The sequence below is a fragment of the Bubalus bubalis genome, chromosome 9 (assembly GCF_019923935.1).
Source record: "Bubalus bubalis isolate 160015118507 breed Murrah chromosome 9, NDDB_SH_1, whole genome shotgun sequence".
NCBI lineage: Eukaryota > Metazoa > Chordata > Mammalia > Artiodactyla > Bovidae > Bubalus > Bubalus bubalis.
The window spans coordinates 55,849,420-55,872,136 of NC_059165.1; the positions used below are offsets into that span (position 1 = coordinate 55,849,420).

At 38.5% G+C, this 22,717-nt stretch overlaps 1 protein-coding gene across 2 annotated transcripts; it reads left to right on the forward strand.

Moving 5' to 3' along the window:
* Positions 1-5,953: 5,953 nt before the first annotated feature.
* YIPF5 (Yip1 domain family member 5) lies at positions 5,954-22,053 on the forward strand. 2 transcript variants are annotated; one of them, XM_006059386.4, is made up of 6 exons: positions 5,954-6,112; positions 6,642-6,761; positions 16,336-16,508; positions 17,326-17,471; positions 19,585-19,766; positions 21,071-22,053. In XM_006059386.4, exons 2-6 carry the CDS (start codon positions 6,652-6,654, stop codon positions 21,231-21,233), a joined length of 774 nt encoding a protein of 257 aa, XP_006059448.1. In that variant the 5' UTR covers positions 5,954-6,112; positions 6,642-6,651; the 3' UTR covers positions 21,234-22,053. The 2 variants fall into 2 exon arrangements, with proteins under 2 accessions (XP_006059448.1, XP_044803459.1); XM_044947524.2 differs by lacking the exon at positions 5,954-6,112 and adding an exon at positions 6,200-6,337.
* Positions 22,054-22,717: the final 664 nt, after the last annotated feature.

Sequence of the window (22,717 nt, forward strand, 5' to 3'; positions counted from 1 at the left end):
ACTGGAGTGGGTTGTCATTCCCTTCTCCTGAGGATCTTCCCAACCTTGGGATCAAACCTGGGTCTCCTGCATTACAGGAAGATTCTTTACCATATGAGCTACTAATTTTCAATATGGGAAACCAGCCAAATGAGAAGTGTTTTGGTCATTTTCTGAGACACTTGCTGTCCTGATTGACTTTGAAGACCAGTCTATTTTTTTTTTTTAACTTTAGAGATATCTCCGTGAATTCAGGCTAATCTCTTACAGCCCGCTCAAAAACTTCATGTGAAGCCGAGAAATTTAATTACCAGGGAATGGGAAGAGGGATCTATTATTACATTCCAATTTTGGAATTGACAGGAAGAACTTTTGGAGAGTCCAGGAGAGAAAAGATATTTATGAACCTAAAATCAACTACTCTTTTAAATGATATTCAATTGAGTCGGTCAGTTGTATCTGACTCTTTGTGACCCCATGAACCGCAGCATGCCAGGCCTCCCTGTCCATCACCAACTCCTGGAGTCCACCCAAAACCATGTCCATCAAGTCGGTGATGCCATCCAACCGTCTCATCCTCTGTGGTCCCCTTCTCCTCCTGCCCTCAATCTTTCCCAGCACCAGAGTCTTTACAAATGAGTCAGCTCTTCGCATCAGGTGACCAAAGTATTGGAGTTGCAGCTTCAACATCAGTCCTTCCAATGAACACCCAGGACTGATATTCCTTAGGATGGACTGGTTGGATCTCCTTGCAGTCCAAAGGACTCTCAAGAGTCTTCTCCAACATCACAGTTCAAAAGCATCAGTTCTTTGGCACTCAGCTTTCTTTATAGTCCAACTCTCACATTCATACATGACCACTAGAAAAACCATAGCCTTGACTAGACAGACCTTTGTTGGCAAAGTAATGTCTCTGCTTTTGAATATGCTATCTAGGTTAGTCCTAACTTTCCTTCCAAGGAGTAAGTGTCTTTTAATTTCATTGCAGCAATCACCATCTGCAGTGATTTTTTTTTTAATTTAAATTTATTTATTTTAATTGGAGGCTAACTACTTTACAATATTGTATTGGTTTTGCCATACATCAACATGAATCCACCACGGGTGTACACGTGCTCCCCATCCTGGAACCCCTCCTACCTCCCTCCACGTACCATCCCTCTGAGTCATCCCAGTGCACCAGCCCCAAGCATCCTGTATCCTGCATCAAACCTGGACTGGCGATTCGTTTCTTATATGATATTATACATATTTCAAGGCCATTCTCCCAAATCATGCAGTGACTTTAGAGCCCAGAAAAATAAAGTCAGCCATTGTTTCCACTGTTTCCCCATCTATTTGCCATGATGTGATGGAACCAGATGCTATCATCTTAGTTTTCTGAATGTTGAGCTTTAAGCCAACTTCTCCACTCTCCACTTTCACTTTCATCAAGAGGCTCTTTAGTTCTTCTTCACTTTCTGCCATAAGAGTGGTGTCATCTGCAGATCTGAGGTTATTGATATTTCTCCTGGAAATCTTGATTCCAGCTTGTGCTTCCTCCAGCCCAGCATTTCTCATGATGTACTCTGCATAGAAGTTAAATAAGCAGGGTGACAATATACAGCCTTGATGTACTCCTTTTCCTATTTGGAACCAGTCTATTGTTCCATGTCCAGTTCTAACTGTTGCTTCCTGACCTGCATACAAATTTCTTAAGAGACAGGTCAGGTGGTCTTGTATTCTCATCTCTTTCAGAATTTTACACAGTTTATTGTGATCCACATACTCAAAGGCTTTGGCATAGTCAATAAAGCAGAAATAGATGTTTTTCTGGAACTCTCGCTTTTTCGATGATCCAGCAGATGTTGGCAATTTGATATCTGGTTCCTCTGCCTTTTCTAAACCAGCTTGAACATCAAGAAGTTCACGGTTCACATATTGCTGAAGCCTGGCTTGGAGAATTTTGAGCATTACTTTACTAGCGTGTGAGATGAATTCAATTGTGCGGTAGTTTGAGCATTCTTTGGCATTGCCTTTCTTTGGGATTGGAATGAAAACTGACCTTTTCCAGTCCTGTGGCCACTGCTGAGTTTTCCAAATTTGCTGGCATATTGAGTGCAGCACTTTCACAGCATCATCTTTCAGGATTTGGAATAGCTCAACTGGAATCCCATCACCTCCACTAGCTTTGTTCGTAGTGAAGCTTTCTAAGGCCCACTTGACTTCACATTCCAGGATGTCTGGCGCTAGGTCAGTGATCACACCATCGTGATTATCTGGGTCATGAAGATCTTTTTTGTACAGTTCTTCTGTGTATTCTTGCCATCTCTTCTTAATATCTTCTGCTTCTGTTAGGTCCATACCATTTCTGTCCTTTATTGAGTTTATCTTTGCATGAAATGTTCCTTTGGTATCTCTGATTTTCTTGAAGAGATCCCTATTCTTTCCCATTCTGTTGTTTTCCTCTATTTCTTTGCATTGATCGCTGAAGAAGGCTTTCTTATCTCTTCTTGCTATTCTTTGGAACTCTGCGTTCAGATATTTATATCTTTCCTTTTCTCCTTTGCTTTTTGCTTCTCTTCTTTTCACTGCTATTTGTAAGGCCTCCCCAGCAGCCATTTTGCTTTTTTGCATTTCTTTTCTATGGGAATGGTCTTGATCCCTGTCTCCTGTACAATGTCATGAACCTCATTCCATAGTTCATCAGGCACTCTATCTATCAGATCTAGGCCCTTAAATCTATTTCTCACTTCCACTGTATAATCATAAGGGATTTGATTTAGGTCATACCTGAATGGTCTAGTGGTTTTCCCTACTTTCTTCAATTTAAGTCTGAATGTGGCAATAAGGAATTCATGGTCTGAGCCACAGTCAGCTCCTGGTCTTGTTTTTGCTAACTGTATAGAGCTTCTCCATCTTTGGCTGCAAAGAATATAATCAATCTGATTTCAGTGTTGACCACCTGGTGATGTCCATGTATGGAGTCTTCTCTTGTTTTGTTGGAAGAGGGTGTTTGTTATGACCAGTGCATTTTCTTGGCAAAACTCTATCAGTCTTTGCCCTGCTTCATTCCGTATTCCAAGGCCAAATTTGCCTGTTACTCCAGGTGTTTCTTGACTTCCTACTTTTGCATTCCAGTCCCCTATAATGAAAAAGACATCTTTTTTGGGTGTTAGTTCTAAAAGGTCTTGTAGGTCTTCATAGAACCGTTCAACTTCAGCTTCTTCAGCATTACTGGTTGGGGCATAGCCTTGGATTACTGTGATATTGAATGGTTTGCCTTGGAAACGAACAGAGATCATTCTGTAGTTTTTGAGATTGCATCCAAGTACTGCATTTCGGACTCTTTTGTTGACCATGATGGCCACTCCATTTCTTCTGAGGGATTCCTGCCTGCAGTAGTAGATACAATGGTCATCTGAGTTAAATTCACCCATTCCAGTCCATTTCAGTTTGCTGATTCCTAGAATGTTGACATTCACTCTTGCCATCTCTTGTTTGACCACTTCCAATTTGCCTTGATTCATGGACCTGACATTCCAGGTTCCTATGCAATATTGCTCTTTACATCATCGGACCTTGCTTCTGTCACCAGTCACATCCACAGCTGGGTATTGTTTTTGCTTTGGCTCCATCCCTTCATTCTTTCTGGAGTTATTTCTCCACTGATCTCTAGTAGCATATTGGGCACCTATTGACCTGGGGAGTTTCTCTTTCCGTATCCTATTATTTTGCCTTTTAATACTGTTCATGGGGTTCTCAAGGCAAGAATACTGAAGTGGTTTGCCATTCCCTTCTCCAGTGGACCACATTCTGTCAAATCTCTCCACCATGACCCGCCCGTCTTGGGTTGCCCCACGGGCATGGCTTAGTTTCATTGAGTTAGACAAGGCTGTGGTCCTAGTGTGATTAGATAGACTAGTTTTCTGTGAGTATGGTTTCAGTGTGTCTGCCCTCTGATGCCCTCTTGCAACACCTACCGTCTTACTTGGGTTTCTCTTACCTTGGCTGTGGGGTATCTCTTCACGGCTGCTCCAGCAAAGCGCAGCCATTGCTCCTTACCTTGGACGAGGGCTATCTCCTCACCGCCACCCTTCCTGACCTTCAACGTGGGATAGCTTCTCTAGGCCCTCCAGCGCCCGCATAGCCACAGCTCCTTGAACGTGGGGTTGGTCCTCCCGGCCACTGCTCCTGGCCTCCGGCGTGGGGTTGCTCATCCTGGCCGCCGGCCCTGGCCTCGGGCGTGGGGGCGTGGGTTAGCTCCTCCCACCCGTCGCCCCTGGCCTGGGGCTTAGGGGCGTGAGGTATCTCCTCCCGGCTGCCGCCCCTGACCACGGATGCGGGGTAACTCCTCTCGGCCGCCGCCCCGCCCCCCCCCTTCCCCCGACCTCAGACGCGGGGTAGCTCCTCTCCACAGTTCCTGCGCCCTCGCAGTCTGGTACTCTCGGCCGCTGCCCCTGACCTCATTACTAGCTATGAAATTGATTGATATTCTCAGAATCCCCAAGGGGCTTCTGCAGGCTACTCAACAAAAAATAAGGAAAATTTAATCATATAACAATTTTATTGCTTGGCTTCTCATTTGGGGCCAGGATTGAAGCAGAAAGAAAATCAGTAAATATAGTAATTATTCTCATGGACAGAAGCAGAAGTTGAGTAACATCTTTAACAATTCATTCATAAGCAAGTAATTTTTAACTCTCATATTCTTGTATTTTGTTCAAGTTTGAGAGTAATATCTCTTTTGGACAGGAAAAAAGTGGAAACATCAGAATAAACAGACCAGAATTTTTTTCAGTAAGATCACTAAGTAAATGAAGTAATATATTAATGCACATTGCTGGTAACTAGAAACTGCTTCCTAGGTAGTGAAGCTTAAAGAGAGTACAATATATAATTGATCAGCCACACTAATATTTTTGAAAATGAAAGGGGAACAAAATTAATAATTATACTGGAAAAAACAGGGTTAGAATGGGACAACTGAGATTGTCTCTAGCAAATCGGGATATAGTAATTCTACCTAGAATTCTGCAGATGGGGTGTGTGTGTGTGTGTATGTGTGTGCTCACTCAGTCAGGACTGCGGCCCACCAGGGTCCTCTGTCCATGGAAATTTCCAGGCAAGATTACTGGATCGAGTTGCCATTTCCTCCTCCAGGGGATCTTCCCAACCCAGGGATGGAACCCCAAGTCTCCTATGTCTCCTGTATTGGCAGGCAGATTCTTTACCACTGAGCAGATAGTACATACATCAATCATCAAATTATTTGTAAAAGGTGATAAATTACATAATTGCATGAGCAATTTCAGAAATTCTTTATGGAGCATAAAATCTCAAAAGGTAGCTGCTCTTCTCTTTCTAAAGTATACTTTTTTTTTTTAATAGTTTATGTCTTTTTGTTATTTTGTTTGCAGGAAATATGTTTCTTTTTATTTCTTTATTTTTGTTTGTCTCATTTGGGGTTAGTGTGTGTATCTGTGTTTCCACGCCTTCACCCAGGCACTAGGTCTACAAAGCAATTCTCATTCTGAAGTTCAGTTCAGTTCAGTCGCTCAGTTGTGTCCGACTGTTTGCGACCCCATGGACTGCAGCACGCCAGCGCCCCCTGTACATCACCAATTCCCGGAGTCCACCCAAACCCATGTCCACTGAGTCTGTGATGCCATCCAACCATCTCATCCTCTGTCGTCCCCTTCTACTCCTGCCCTCAATCTTTCCCAGCATCAGGGTCTTTTCAAATGAGTCAGCTCTTCGCATCAGGTGGCCAAAGTGTTGGAGCTTCAGCTTCAACATCAGTCCTTCCAATGAAGTAGTAAGCAACAATTGCTGTGCCTGCGCCTTTCTGCCTCCACCGCTAACCAAGCTGCCAGAAGTTTCCCCCTCTTTCCGTAAGTCCGCCGCGGAATTAGTTGGCCGATACTGCGCATGCTCCATATCGCATTTACCTCCCCGCCAACCCCGCCCCCCGCCCTCAGCCCTCCAACCCGAGCCCAAAGTCTGCCAACACGCCTGCGCGAGCGGGCGTGCCCCGGAAGCAGTCCTTTGCCCTTCTGACACGTAGCAACCGGTCCGGTACAGGGTCCTTAGCTGAGTTGGGGGGTTTGGGGGGCTACCAGAGCTACCGCCGCCGCCGCTGCCTCCCCGTTTGGTGAGTGCCCAGTTCTGTGGCATGATGTTCGATTTCTCCCCGCACCTGGGCAGGGCGGCTCGTGGCCGCCGCTTGGCGCCGCGCCCGGGTCCTTTCTCTCCGACCCTCCCTCCCTTTCGGGCCTTGCTGACGCGGATCCTGCGAGACTATGTGCTTTCCCGGCCGGCCCACGCCTTATTTTGCAAAGAGGCTGTCGTGTTTTAAGCTGTAAAGCCCTATCCCGAGGTGACGAATCATCTTTGTTGTTGGTGGTATTTTAAACCCCACAGAACCCCCCCCCCCCCCCTCCTGCATCCCCACCCCTATCCAGGGCTTAATCAGCCCCTCGAAGTGGAGGTGTCTTCCTGGGCCTTGACTTAGAGACATTTCTTTAGCACACCCCACCCCGCGACCCACCTTCCAAATGCTGCAACCCTAAATTCTAGAAGAATTATTTGCCGCCTTCTGAGGGTATTCGCTTAAGTAAAGTGTCTGGGTCAAATTCAGGAGGCCCTTGGTCATAAACTGTCTTTGCCATTTTCTGTTGCAGATCATTTGCAATGTCAGGCTTTGATAATTTAAACACGGATTTCTACCAGACAAGTTACAGCATCGATGACCAGTCACAGCAGTCCTACGATTATGGAGGAAGTGGAGGACCCTATAGCAAGTAACATTTCAACTTTGACCGTTTGTTTTGTCGAGATTGCAGTGAAAGCATGTACCCTGAATGTTTGGTTCTGCCTAAGACTGAATGTGGGAACAAGTTGCTTATCAGGAATGTGACGTTTCATACGTAATCTTCCTGCCTCCGGAGAGATCTTGACACTTGTTTGTGTCGGACGACATTGTCCTCTTTAGAATTTGGTGTTTTCTGCAAAATACTCACATGTGCCATGAGTGGCAAAATAGATTGTTTGAAGAACCTTTTTCTAGTACAGTATTTGAACATCATTTAGGGTACAGGTATAAGTGTAAAGTAGCTAGAGATAGGCTGTTTAGACCACAAGAGTAGTTAAAAATTAAAATCTTTTGACAGCTCCATTAGTAGTTAAATCAGTCCAGTTTTCAGAGTGTATCGATTGTTAACTGAAAGCACCGAGTGACACTGTTGAACAGTGTAAGCTCCCTACTATGATTCATCAGGTAGTTTTCATATAGCAACTGATAATCACTTTTATTACTTCTCACACCAAAACTTTTGGTCAGTCAGTACTCGCAACTTTCCAGTTGCAGATTGATGGAGGGAGGCGCAGGGCCGGAGACTCAAAACCTTCCAGTCCTGAACTGTTGAAAAAACAAAAACAACAACAACAAAAAATGTATTTTTTCCATAGTTTCTGGTGTTTGTGGGGGGAAAAAAAAAGGAAGGGTTTTTACCAGTCTCCTCTAGAACATCATATTCTTAGTTTCTTGTGTGTGTTCATTCTTTCAGTCATGTCCAACTCTTTACAGCCCCATGGACTGTAGCCCACCAGGCACTTCTGTCCATGGGACCTCCCCGGCAAGGACACTGAAGTGAGTTACCATTTCCATCTTAGTTTCTTCAGTCATTAAGATTAATCTTCTCAGCCTCCCTTTTAGTGAAGGAGTTTCTTCTACCAGGGTTACTTAACCATTTTTAGATGGTCCAGGATCCCTTAGAGAATCTGAACCAAACTAGGGGCCTGTTTCTGAGAAATCCACGTTTGTAGTCAGACATCGGTATTAATGTGTGTATAACGTCCAGACGGTTCATGTGTTAACTAATGTGCATATGGACCCTGAATTAAAAACCATGAAGACTGTCCCAGGATGAGGGCATGTAAAGGGTGTGTATCTAGTCTGAAAGAAGCATTAGTATTAGGTCGTGTTGAAATTAACACTGTGGTTTGTCTTGTATAGGCTATACTTTTTACAAAAGCAAAAACAAAAGAAACCTGGAATCTGCTTATTTGGGTACATTGTAAAGCTTTTTTCCCCTAAAACTTAACACAGTAAACAGTGGAAGTGAGCATGTAAATAATAATCTCTATCTCTGAATCACTTTTTCTTCTTTCTGTTAATTCTAAATTACATAATGCCATTGACGATTTATCTCTTTTTATCAGTTAATTGGTCAGGATTGGAGAAAATCTGTTGAGAAATCTCCATTCATTTACCTAAATATGTATTTTTTGTGATTGTTCAGTGTATGACAGGGCAGATCAATGTAAGAATGGCTGGAGTGCTGCAATAGGGCTTTGGAAAACCTCTCTCTGTATGTGGACCTGGGTGTATTTTTAACCATTGATATTGTTTAAACTCAACAGAATTATTCCACTTAGGTTTCAAGTGAAAATGTATCTCTGCCTTTCTTATGTTTCTTTCTTTCTGTCCTTGTTAGCATCTCTTAAAGGTGTAACTTATCGTCTCTGTACACTTAGCATCTCACTTCAGTTCTCCATAGAACAGTTGTTTTATTATTTTTTTTAATCATTAAATGGGTTATAAATTTATTTATTTATTTATTTTTAACTGGTATTTTTATTATTTTTTTTAATTTTATTTTATTTTTAAAATTTTACAAAATTGTATTAGTTATGCCAAATATCATAATGAATCCACCACAGGTATACAGTTGTTTTAGATATGCTGTTGCTAACTATCCTTACAGTTCCATTTCAACAAAAATCATGTACTGGTAAGCATTGCTTCAGTGCTTGTAAAGAAGTTTTATTCCAGGTGCTTATATAATGTTACTGCCAATTAATAAATATGAATTTATAGATATTGCTGAGAAAAATAAGACTAGTGTGTTAGCAGTAATAACTGAGTTTCTGAACTTTAAGAGTAATTGAGCTCTTCTGTATTGAGCCTTCAATTGGATCTGCCCCTTAATGACATTTTTATCTCAGTTTATCAAATAATACTTTGTTACGTCAACTAGGTAACAAAGGTCAGCTAACTTTTCTCTCTCTCTGTGGATGAAAATGCAGGTTCAGATATAATCTGACTTGAATTGTCTTCAAGTTTGACTTGGGTTATTATTAGTTCATAGTTCTACATTTGCCCTATGAAGTCAGTTTTAACATTTTGCATAGTTTCCACTATGGGCACTTTACATTCATATAACAAAAAATAAACCCAAAAAGTAAAAGGACCTTTGATCTCAATTTGCTGAGTTTTATGAACATCTTATTAGACATTGTATTATATATATGTATATGAAATATATAGAAATACCAACTATGTATTTTTTAAAGCACTGAAAGCTAGTATTTTTTCATCTTTAACTGATAATACCTTTATGGACTACCTATGGATTTTGATCAGCTTAAGTTGTCAATCCAGTATGTTAAGAGGCTTTGTCTTTGTTGTCGATACTGAGTGCTTATGAGAGCATTGGTTTCATCTGCTACTTTTCCTGCTGTAGAAGTGTTGATTTAGTCTGTAAAGGTCATGTCTACCATATTATGTTTTAGTTTAAAATGAGTAGGAGTGAGTCAGGAATTTTCCTGAGCAGATCCTGCCGGAAAAGGAAAAGTGTAAAATTCCATGGTATTGTCTTTCATTTGATGAAGGAATAATAGTGCCACATTTAAAGCTCTTATTTGCTTGCATTATTTCTCTTCTATACATGAAATTTATGGGTCTGTATCAGTGGTTCTGAAGTGTTGTCTACAGACCCCAGAGTGTCCTTGAGATCCTTCCAGGAGGTTTTGAAAGATCAAAACTATTTTTGTAATAGTAGTGAGACATTTTGATCTTCCGTGGTGGCTCAGATGGTGAAGAACCTGCCTGCAATGCCAGAGACCCAGGTTCGATCCCTGTGTCGGGAAGGTCCTCTGGAGAAGGACATGGCTACCCACTCTAGTACTCTTGCCTGGAGAATCCCCATGGACAGAGGAGTTTGGAGGACTACAGTCCATGGGGTCGCAAAGTGGGACATGACTGAGTGGTTAACACACACACAGTGAGACATTTTATACCTTTTTAGGTGTGTTGCCATTTGCACTGATGTTGCAAAAGCAATAATTGGTAAAACTGCTGGTACCTAAATGTGAATCAAGACAGTGGCATCAAATTGTTCTAGTAATCATTGTATTCTTCATCACATACTTGTTGGGGGTGAGTGAAGCCATTTCATTTAAAGATATCCTTGGTGAAGCTGTAAGAATTATTGTTTTAAATCCTGACCCTTGACCCTGACCCATATACATTTTTAAAATATCCTATGTGACAAAATGGGAAACAGTTCTAAAGCACTTCTACTTCATACTAAAGTATAATAATTATCTCTAGGAAAAGCACCTATGCAGTTTTGAGTCACAAGCTGAATCAGCCACTTTTTCATGGAAACCTTTTTTTTGGAAAGAACATCTGACAGACAAACTATGGTTATTCAGACTTGAATAATTTCTCAAAAATGAATGAAGTGACCTGTTACTTCAAGGAAAGCAGTTGACAGTATGTGGGGCCAATGATCAGATTCACATTTTCAGGCAAAAATAAGCATTTTGAAAAACTTGTATCCATCACTGTGAACTTGTCAGCTTCCCAGTAATTATTTTCTGATGAGATCAGTGATAATATTAACAAATATAATTTATATACATATATTTCATATTAAGTGAGTCTATATTTGGAACATCTGCATAACTCATATTAATATTTTCTAAATGGCCAAGGCATGATGTTACAAAATTATATACATGAGTAAAGAAAGGATCCAGTCAAAGTACAAGACATTTCATTAACATTCTTTCCAATTGCCACATTGCAAGTTTAAAAAACTATGACTTTGCTTTGTGCTTTGATGTATCAGAAAGAATATTAATGATAATCTGAAAAGATTTCTCTCTATTTTCCAACCACATGTCTGCAACACTAGATTTTCTTCACATACTTCAAGTAAATGGTACATCACACAACAGAATGATTACAGAGGCAGATATAAGAATTTTCAGCTGCCTTGAAAAAGCTTTTTCATTTAAAAAAGTTTACGGTAACATATAATAGATTTAATCTTACTTTAACATGTTAATAAGTATTTTAAACATTTCTGTTTTAATTTCTAAAATGAAAAAATATTGATAGATATTACCCACATAAAAAATTTTAGGAGTTCTCAATAACAAATTTTAAGAGTATAATGGGTTCTAAGATCAAGGAGTTTGAGAACCATGGGTTTATGTCATTCTTTTTGTTTTTTCTCTTGCATACACATTTATATTCTCTGTCTTTCTCTCCCTGAAGAAAGAGAATAAAATACAATCTGTTTATGCAGATTGTACAAACCTCCATATGGAGCTTTTCTACTTTTTCCGTGAACTCTAAGGTGAATTTATGATACATCCTTAGAGAGATGGCACTATAGCATATTCTACTAAATTAGAAGATGTGTGCTCTTATCCTAATTCAGCCAGCTAGCCCCATGGGGGTTGTGTGTGTGTATGTGTGTGTATAAGTAAGTAAGTAAATAAATAGTAATCAAAGTATTTGCATACCAAAATGACCGGGGAAATGCATATACAGGAAAAAAAAAATAACATTTTGATGTCAGGATTTGAAGGTGATTTTTATTACAGTTGTTATAAGAGTTAGCTACTGGAATTAGAAAGTATGGTTTTGAATCCTTGCACCACTGTGGATAACCCAAATATCAGTTTACACATTTTGGTAATGAAGAGGATGATAAAATTAACCTTCTAGAGTAGTGAGAATAATGTGAGGCAATTCACATTAAACACTTTACACAGTACTATTCAAAAAGTTATTATGTATGTTTTGGGAAATTTCCATAGCTATATATTACATATAACATTTTAGAGTTAATGAATTTCAACAAATAATAACTATATAGGATTTTTATCTGAAAATTAAGTGTCTTACTTCACCTGTTTTTGGGTCGCTTTACCTATATAATTATGTATATAATGTATATGTATATAAAACACACATACACTTAGATATGCATGTATATTATAAAAAGCATAGTCACAGTGGGTGCATATAATGTGTACTATTCTGCTTATTAGTTTTTTTTTTTTTCTGTTTTAAAAATTTAATTTATTTATTTATGCGTTTTTTGGCCACACTGAATGGCATGCAGGCTCTTAGTTCTCTGACGAGGACAAGAGGTTTGAACCTCCACTGGAGTCTTATTAACCCCTGGACCACCAGAGAAGTTCCTGAATATTAGTTTTTTTTCTTCTCCACTAAATGTTTTTGATTATCATTTCTTTAGAGTACCGACAAAACTGCCTCATTCTGTTTAACAGATGCATAGTAATCTATGCCCATGTCACAGTGTAGTTACAGATATATATTTATATTGTTTTGGTTTCTGTTTTTTGCCATTAAAATATTGCTGCAGTGCATTCTATCAGTATATTTTATAGCCAGAAAAATAATAGTATTTTTAAGCATGTATTGGACTAGCATGATAAGACAGAATATGAGCTATGTGTAGTTGAAATTTTAATTTATTATTGGTTTTTTAAATTAATTAATTTTTGGTTGCACTGGATCTTCGTTGTTGCAGGTAGGCTTTCACTAGTTGCAGCGAGCAGGAGTTACTCTTTGTTGCAGTGCACGAACTTCTTACTGTGGTGGCTTCTCTGGTTGCAGAACACAGGCTCTAGGCACACTTGGGCTCAGTAGTTGAGGCCTGTGGGCCTAGTTGCACTTCAGCACATTCAATCTTCCCAGACCAGGGATCAAGCCCAGTATCCCCTGCATCGGCAGGCGAACCTCCCATCCACTGTATCACCAAGGAATTCCACCTTTGATTTGATTTTAATCAAGATGTTCAGTTAATTTAAAAATTAGATTTAACTTTAAAATCTCAAGTAATAATGAGGTCATTAGGTTTTTATATTTTTGAAAAAGCGACTATAAATTTTTAAAGAGAATTAGAGACTAAAAGATCTCTAAGGCATCTCAGCTCTCATTTTTAAAATGTCTTACCTTTAAAATAATTCCTTCTTTATTTCTTACTGTGTAATTGAATTAGTCCCACTGATAGATAGGTCATATTTTTCCAAACATGGTGAAACAGATCATTAAAAGCTATTGCTTCAATATTCTTCTGTTCCACTTCAATATTCTTCAGTTGTTTTCATCATTAAAAAAGCCATAGCAAGGTCCACTTCTAAAGTGTAAGATTTGTTACAGTACATAGCAACAGAGATAATAAGTGTACATTTACTTTAAAAAATTAAAAGAACTAAATTAATTAACATAATTATGTTAATTATGTTCTGTTATATTCAGAAAGCTTTCACAAGAAAGATGCTTATTTTTCACTGTTTGAAATCAATGATTTTTCTTAAAGACGTTTATGCACTTGCAAAAAATAACATATTCAAAAGCATTCATTCTTCGGAACTCAGCTTTCTTTATAGTCCAACAGTCATATCCATACATGAGTACTGGAAAAACCATAGCCTTGACTAGACGGACCTTTGTTGACAATGTAATGTCTCTGCTTTTTAATATGCCCTCTAGGTTGGTCATAACTTTCCTTCCAGGGAGTAAGCATCTTTTTATTTCACGGCTGCAGTCACCATCTGCAGTGATTTTGGAGCCCAGAAAAATAAAGCCGGACACTATTTCCGCTCTTTCCCCATCTATTTGCCATGAAGTGATGGGACTGGATGCCATGATCTTAGTTTTCTGAATGTTGAGTTTTAAGCCACCTTTTTCACTCTCCTCTTTCACTTTTATCAAGAGGCTCTTTAGTTCTTTGCTTTCTGCCATAAAGGTGGTGTCATCTGCATATCTGAGGTTATTGATATTTCTCCCAGCAATCTTGATTCCAGCTTGTGCTTCCTCCAGCCCTGCATTTCTCATGTTGTACTCTGCATATAAGTTAAATAAGCAGGGTGACAATATACAGCCTTGACATACTCCTTTCCCTATTTGGAACCAGTCTGTTGTTCCATGTCCAGTTCTAACTGTTGCTTCTTGACTTGCATACATATTTCTCAAGAGGCAGGTTAGGTGGTCAGGTATTCCCATCTCTCAAATTTTCCACAGTTGGTTGTAATCCACACAGTCAAAGGCTTTGGCATAGTCAATAAAGCAAAAGTAGATGTTTTTCTGGAACTCTCTTGCTTTTTTGATGATCCAGCAGATGTAGGTAACTTGATCTCTGGTTCCTCTGCCTTTTCTAAAACCAGCTTGAACATCAGGAAATTCACAGTTCACGTCCTGTTGAAGCCTGGCTTGGAGAATTTTGACCATTACTTTACTAGCGTGTGAGATTACTGCAATTATGCGGTAGTTTGAATATTCATTGGCATTGCCTTTCTTTGGCATTGGAATGAAAACTGACCTTTTCCAGTCCTGTGGCCACTGCTGAGTTTTCCCAATTTGCTGGCATATTGAGTGCAGCACTTTTACAGCATCATCTTGTAGGATTTGAAATAGCTCAACTGGAATTCCATCACCTCCACTAGCTTTGTTCATAGTGATGCTTCTGAACGCACACTTGACTTCACATTCCAGGATGTCTGGCTCTAGGTCAGTGATCACACCATTGTGATCATCTGGGTCGTGAAGATCTTTTCTGTACAGTTCTTCTGTGTATTCTTGCCACCTCTCCTTAATATCTTCTGCTTCTGTTAGGTCCATACCATTTCTGTCCTTTATCGAGCCCATCTTTGCATGAAATGTTCCCTTGATATCTCTAATTTTCTTGAAGAGCTCTCTAGTCTTTCCCATTCTATTGTTTTCCTCTATTTCTTTGCATTGACCGCTGAGGAAGGCTTTCTTATCTCTCCTTGCTATTCTTTGGAACTCTGCCTTCAAATGGGTATATCTTTCCTTTTCTCCTTTGCTTTTCACTTCTCTTCTTTTCTCAGCTATTTTTCAGGCCTCCTCAGAGAGCCATTTTGCTTTTCTGCATTTCTTTTTCTTGGGGATGGTCTTGGTCCCTGTCTCCTGTACATTGTCATGAACCTCCATCCATAGTTCATCAGGCACTCTATCAGATCTAGTCCTTTAAATCTATTTCCCACTTCCACTGTAAAATCATAAGGGATTTGATATAGGTCATACCTGAATGGACTAGTGGTTTTCCCTACTTTCTTCAATTTCAGTCTGAATTTGGCATTAAGGAGTTCATGGTCTGAGCCACAGTCAGCTCCCGGTCTTGTTTTTGCTAACTGTATAGAGCTTCTCCATCTTTGGCTACAAAGAATCTCATCAATCTGATTTCGGTGTTGACCATCTGGTGACGTCCTTGTGTAGAGCATTCTCTTGTGTTGTTGGAAGAGGGTGTTTGCTATGATCATTGCATTCTCTTAGCAGAACTCTATGAGCCTTTCCCCTGCTTCATTCTGTACTCCAAGGCCAAATTTGCCTTCAGGTGTTTCTTGACTTCCTACTTTTGCATTCCAGTCCCCAATAATGAAAAGGACATCTTTTTGGGGTGTTAGTTCTAGAAGATCTTTTAGGTCTTCATAGAACCTTTCAACTTCAGCTTCTTCAGCATTACTGGTCTGAGCATAGACTTGGATTACCATGATATTGAATGGTTTGCCTTGGAAACGAACAGAGATAATTCTGTCATTTTTGAGACTGCCTTCAAGTACTGCGTTTCAGACTCTTTTGTTGAGTATGATGGCTACTCCATTTCCTCTAAGGGATTCTTGCCCACAGTAGTAGATATGATGGTCATCTGATGTAAATTCACCCATTCCAGTCCATTTTAGTTCTCTGATTCCTAAAATGTCAACGTTCACTCTTGCCATCTCCTGTTTGACCACTTCTAATATGCCTTGATTCATAGACCTAACATTCCAGGTTCCTATGCGATATTGCTCTCTACAACATTGGACCTTGCTTCCATCACCAGTCACATCCCCAACTGGGTGTTGTTTTTGCTTTGGCTCCATCTCTTCATTCTTTCTGGAGTTATTTCTCCACTGATCTCCAGTGGCATGTTGGGCACCTACCAACCTGGGGAGTTCATCTTTCAGTGTTCTGTCTTTTTGCCTTTTCATACTGTTCATGGGGTTCTCAAGGCAAGAGTACTTAAGTGGTTTGCCATTCCCTTCTCCAGTGGACCACATTTTGTCAGAACTCTCTACCGTGACCCATCTGTCTTGTTGTAGATAATTAGCTTGATCTTAGTAGTTAATTTCAACCACCATTTATAAAAACTGGCAAAGTAGATATTCTGAAAATAGCATGACAATTCCTGCCTGTCAGGGATATCAATCAAATTTGGGTGTTGACAGAATTCTGAGGCATGTTTACTTTACTTGGCTTTTTAGACAGTATGCTGGCTATGACTACTCGCACCAAGGCCGGTTTGTCCCCGCAGACATGATGCAGCCACAACAGCCATACACCGGGCAGATTTTCCAGCCAACTCAGGCATATACTCCAACTACGCCTCAGCCATTCTATGGAAACAACTTTGAGGATGAACCACCTTTATTAGAAGGTACAGTTGGTTGCAACTCTTGATAGTACTCTAGTAAATCTTTGTTTGGAGGAGTTCCTCTTGTCTTTAAAAGAATAAGGTTGTAGGAAAAAGGTTTCTACTAAGTGACTCATTTCAAACAACACTGAGCCAGAAAGAACCAGATTTTTTTAATAGATCTTTATATTAGTGATAATAAAGTATGTCAATATGTGAGCAAAGTAACTTTTACTTTAGATTATTGATGATGAAATTCTGTCAGTGGAAGAAATGAGAGGAAATAGCATGGTGTTGACTGTTCTGAATGAAAACAAACTGATAGAGCCAGTAACATCAGTGTATGGTGTTTTTCAAATTGTATCTGCAAACCCAAAAAGCAATAGTTCTAAAAATTTGGGGGGACATCAGATACCCTTTGGAAGTCCAGTGAAAGCTATACATACTCTTCTCAGAAAAATGCACTTATATACATAGAAGACATAGTTTTGTATACGTTTTCGCAGGGCCTCCTGTGTTTCTGAAGCCCCGGGTATAGAGCCCCTTACTATGAATGCTGTCTGTGTATTCTTTACTATAAAGTCATAGCTCAGAGTGTCTGATTCATTATGTCCTTACCTTTTTCTAACACCAAACCAGAGGTTTGATATTTGTGGAATAAGCACCGTAATCAGTAAAGATGGATTGAGGACTCACTAAAATAATATCATCTGATGTTGCTAGATCACTTTTTTGATACTGGTTGTTTCATTTTTTTTTTCACCCTGTTACAACATAAATTCTGGTAAACTGAAAGTATATCACAAATCCTAATTGACTTTCTTATTTTCTTTTTCTTTAGAATTGGGTATCAATTTTGACCACATCTGGCAAAAAACACTCACAGTTTTACACCCCTTGAAGGTAGCAGATGGCAGCATCATGAATGAGACTGATTTGGCAGGACCAATGGTTTTTTGCCTTGCTTTTGGAGCTACATTGTTACTGGTAAGATTCTAGTTGGAACTCTCAGTGTGAGATTAAAGAATGGAATTTAAATATTCCACCAAGAGCCTTTATTAAGACTCTTCTTTTACATCAAGTTTTGATGTGTCTTAAAAGGTATTGAGTTTTTAAGTTTATACATATTTGTCACTTCACCATTGATAATATGGTATATTTAGAAATCATTTCTTATTCTAATAAGTGGTCCAATTATTAGGGAAAATTGTTAATAAATAACATGTAGCTTTAGTCGCTCATCAGAATTCCTTCTTTTTTTTTTAAGTTGTCCTTGAGTAGTGTTTTGTTGCATAAGTGCTGGTCTTTCCTGTATATTATTTTAATATTTAATGAATAAATAAAAGACAAGAAGCTTTAGTCTCTGTCTCTCATCTCTCTAAGAATATTGAAGCATATTGAAAATGAGAAATTGTAAATATAATTGTTAATGTTTGTTTTATTTTATCTTATGTCCTCTTCTGAATTAGAAGAGAGAAACAATATAATGAATTAAAGATGGAACTTTTAGTCAGAAAAGCTAGGCATGAACTCAGTGCTTCTAATCTGCCCTTGATTTCACCCTTCACTTCCCTCTGATAAATAATCATGTGCCTCCAACCTAACAAGATTGTTTTGGAGATTAAGACAGGTTATATGAGAATACTTTTCAAAGTACCGGGAGTGGGTGATGGACAGGGAGGCCTGGCGTGCTGTGATTCATGGGGTCGCAAAGAGTCGGACACGACTGAGCAACTGATCTGATCTGATTCAAAGTTTTACTGCATTGTACCCAGTGTCAGATTTTATTATTATTAATAAACCTTTTTAAACTTTTACACTCTTAATCAAATATTTACACAAACAAGTATTGATTCTAACAAAAATCCCAGGGAGTTTTCCATTAATGTAATCTGTAGAGGTATTTTCATAATTGAGTTTCATATGTCAGATGTGTGACAAACCAGAACTTTTTAAAGGCTTTTCCACAGACTGATTTTAGTGATAGCATGACCTAAATGCAGTGTTTGTACACTTAGCGTGACTAAGAGTACTAACTCCAGTTAAGCTCATGTTTATTGTCCTAAGATTGTTTAGTGATGTCTTTTTTAAGAGCATAAAATTTTTAAAGTTTTTGCTTGTTTGTCAGAGAACTGTATAAAGCAACCAACAATTTGGAAAAAGAATGAAAGAAGAAATATCTTCCATTATATTCCCCTTGCCCAGTAGTTAATCACTTTTCTTTTCTCCTCCCCTCCCCACAGAACCCTGGCTCCCTGCTTATCCTGGCTTCCTTTCTCCTAATTCCTTTAACAGCCATATAAAGTCAATGATAGGAGAAGGCAGTGGCAACCCACTCCAGTACTCTTGCCTGAAAAATCGCATGGACTCTTGCCTGAAAAAACCCCAGTAGGCTGCAGTCCATGGGGTCGTTAAGAGTTGGACACAACTGAGCGACTTCACTTTTGCTTTTCACTTTCATGCATTGGAGAAGGAAATGGCAACCCACTCCAGTGTTTTTGCCTGGAGAATTCCAGGGACAGGGGAGCCTGGTGGGCTGCCGTTTCTGGGATCGCACAAAGTCGGACACGACTGAAGTGACTTAGCAGCAGCAGCAGCAAAGTCAATGATGAAATTATTTCTGCTGTTAAAACGATTATGACCATATCTGCCAATGAAAATAAGTTGTTTCAGGGCAATTTTGGTGGAGTTGGGTGTGTTCAAGTGATATTAGCTACTATCCAAATATTTGAATGACTTTCCATCTTGTTTTGGTAGTTTATTTGCTTAAAATCAGCCAGATTTCTTTTTAGAAATCTATGACTTGAGGTGATTCTACAATGGTTTTATATCTTTATTTGTTGAATTCTATGCCAAAGTCAAATGGTAGCTAGAAAATGAAATCCTGAGTATCTGTGTGTTGAGAGGTGGGTACTTTAAATTTCTTAAGAAAGAGAAAAGGCAGTCTGCTCACTGTTTTACTTCCCTGTATAAAGAATAGACACCTCTGTGGATTTTAATCCTCACAAATTAAATATCTTCTACAAGTACCATTTTAGGTGAAAGAAGCCCAAAGTAACTTTCTTTGCCCTCTAACATGTCATCTTTTTGTTACCCATAGGCTGGGAAAATCCAGTTTGGCTACGTATATGGGATCAGTGCAATTGGATGCCTAGGAATGTTTTGTTTATTGAACTTAATGAGTATGACTGGTGTTTCATTTGGTTGTGTGGCAAGTGTCCTTGGATATTGTCTTCTTCCTATGATCCTGCTTTCTAGCTTTGCAGTGATATTTTCTTTGCAGTAAGTACTGATCTTTATTTTGGGAGTTGATTGACCAATTCTGTGTAATAGAATTTAGTTCACTATCAGTTTGAGGTAAATCACTGATTCAGTAAACAAATAGTGGCTGTTATAAATGAAGACTGTGTTACATACTTTTCAGAGATGAATAATGGAAGTGAGAATAAATTTAAAAATCATGTATACCATCTCTGCTTTCCATATCATAAGGAATTTCAATAGTTTTAGGTAAACTTACCAGTGTCCATAAACAAACTGAGCACAGGTGATTGTTAGCTTAAATATTGGATGGAAGAGATCAGGTTGTTAAAAATTATACTTACCTTCTTTTTGATTTTTTTTTTTAATATCTCATTTCTTAACTATATCAGGCATATACTAAGTGAATGAATAATAAATGCATATTCTCTGTTTAGAAGCTTCTTAACTAAAACTGGAACTTTTTATGTCAAGAGACTGTTTCTAGCCTACTGTGTTCTCAAATATCCTTGTACACAACTTTAAAGTTGTGTTATTTTAAAATAATACTTTAAGGATTAAAGAGAGAGGTATATATTATTGCTCATAAAGTTGCTTCTCATGGCCAGTGCACAGATGCTCTCTCAGTAGTTCAGTCCCCTCCTTCTGGCTAGTGCTGGAGGAAAGATTGAGCTTTGTTATACCTAGAGTGGAAAAGAAGGCATAGGAGAAGAGTATGTATCAACTGATACTAGAGATTTGGAAGGGTGATGGCCTCACAGTGTCCCTGTTTTGGATGAAAATGCTTCAGATTTTCAGTGTAGAAACTGCTTCACTCTTCTCATTTGTTAAAATTGATATGTTTATATTTGAATTTTAAAGACAGTGTTTCTACTAAAACAGTGTTTTCCAGCCAGGGGCAGTTTTGCTACAAGGGGATACTTTGCAATGTCTGGAGACACTTTCAGTTGTCAGAACTCTGGAGGAGCAGGGCTACAATGGGTATTTTTATGGCTAGAGGCCAGGGATGCTGCTGAATGTCCTAATAATGAACAGAACAGCCCTCAGCAGCAGCCCACACAGGCCAAATGTCAGTGCTGCCAAGTTTGAGAAATTGTGCTATATTAAGAAGCAAAATATGTTACAGATAAGCTTTCTATCACATGAAATAACTGAATTAACTGAGATACATCAGCATTTCAAGAAAGATCTTGGTTATTTCTGTAGACATCTACATGTGATTTAATTTTTAAGTACTTAAGAATTGGTTTTGGTAGTACTTTTACATAACTAATCTCATTTTCTGCTTTTTCTCTCCACTCTCCATTTTTCTTTGTCTGTTACAGAGGAATGGTAGGAATCATTCTTACTGCTGGAATTATTGGATGGTGTAGTTTTTCTGCTTCCAAAATTTTTATTTCTGCATTAGCCATGGAAGGACAGCAACTTCTAGTAGCATATCCCTGTGCTTTGTTATACGGAGTCTTCGCCCTAATTTCCGTTTTTTGAACTGGATTTATCTGGGATGTGGACGTCATTGGGCCAAATAACAAAAAGGACTTTGAACTCTTCAACCGGACCAGCAAATGGCTACAGTGCAACTCTCATGCAGATCTAATGTTTGACTCTTGGAGCAGTGGAAGTAAATAAGTATCTTTTGTTCATTTTTATAGAACTTTTGAATACTATATTGGATTTATGCAGTATGACTAGATTTAAAAGGTGTTTGTGCTTATACAAATAAGAAGTGCTATTTCTTTCCTGTTCCTGCAGCCTTAGAAAAACAACTATTTCCCTTGCTAATTGTATATTATGGTGTTTTTGATAGATTTTTATCAACTGTGGGAAACTAACCACAGAGCTGATATCTTAAAAACAATCCATAGTAGAGAAGACATAGGACTTATTGGAGAAATATTTTTCCAAGGAATTAGGAAAGAAAACTTGCCGGTATTGTCAGGTCAGATACAATTGAAGCAAAAAAGCAATCCCAATGTAAAGTTTTATGAGTTTGCACTTCAGAAATTTGACTTTCCTCTAAATTATCTCATGGAATTTTGGCTAAAATTCAGCAATACAGGTAGTTCACAGTCTACCTTATTGTAGGCATGGAATGTGAATATCTGTTTAAATATTAGCATTAACTAAAACACAGTGACCTAGACCGACCACTTTAATGTTATAGTTGGATTTCCATGTTTCCCAGGAAAAAGATAATCACTAACCTTTTTTGAGGAAAATATTTAAAATGTCATGATTTCAGTATTGCAGTTCCCAATGTAAAGTGCGTTTGATGCTTATTGATTAAAATTTTCCCAATTAATTTAAACGGTGTTGTTGAGTTTACTTTTGTCAAATTAAGATTTTCGGTGTTCCATTTTATTTAATTAGGCCCTGGTTTTGACTTGTATTCCCAATTTATTTTAAGCTTTAAGAATAGTGGTCATCTAGTATAGAATCAAAAAAAAAAAGTGAGATTAAACAAAAAGCAGTTTGTTTTGAGTTACAACATTATTTTCTTGTATTAAACTTATTTCATTAATGTTGTCGTGCTCTTGTTTAAAAAAATCTATAAGGAAATACTATATCTTGTGTATTGATTGGCTTTTTCTGGAGAAACTGCTTCTGATTTTGGACAAAGATCAGTTATGAGAAAGGTGCCCTATTGGGAGGAAGTATTGCTTTTTTTTTTTTTAAGAGGAGACTTTCAGACTAAAATGCCAAGCTGACATGTTCTCAGTTCTTTTTTAGAGCTAGTTTTCAACCATAAAAGATTAAAATAATAAAAACATACTACTTATAAGAGGATCATGATTTCTGATCTCTGGAATTACATGAGTTTGTTTTTCTTCATTAATATTTAATCTTCTGGAGGGATGGGTTTTGGCTGGGTTTTTAAGCTTATCAAATTGTTTAAAATATTTTTATTACAGTCCTTGGATAGTATTTTTTTTTTTTGCCTTTTTCAATTCATTTTATAAATGTAAACAATT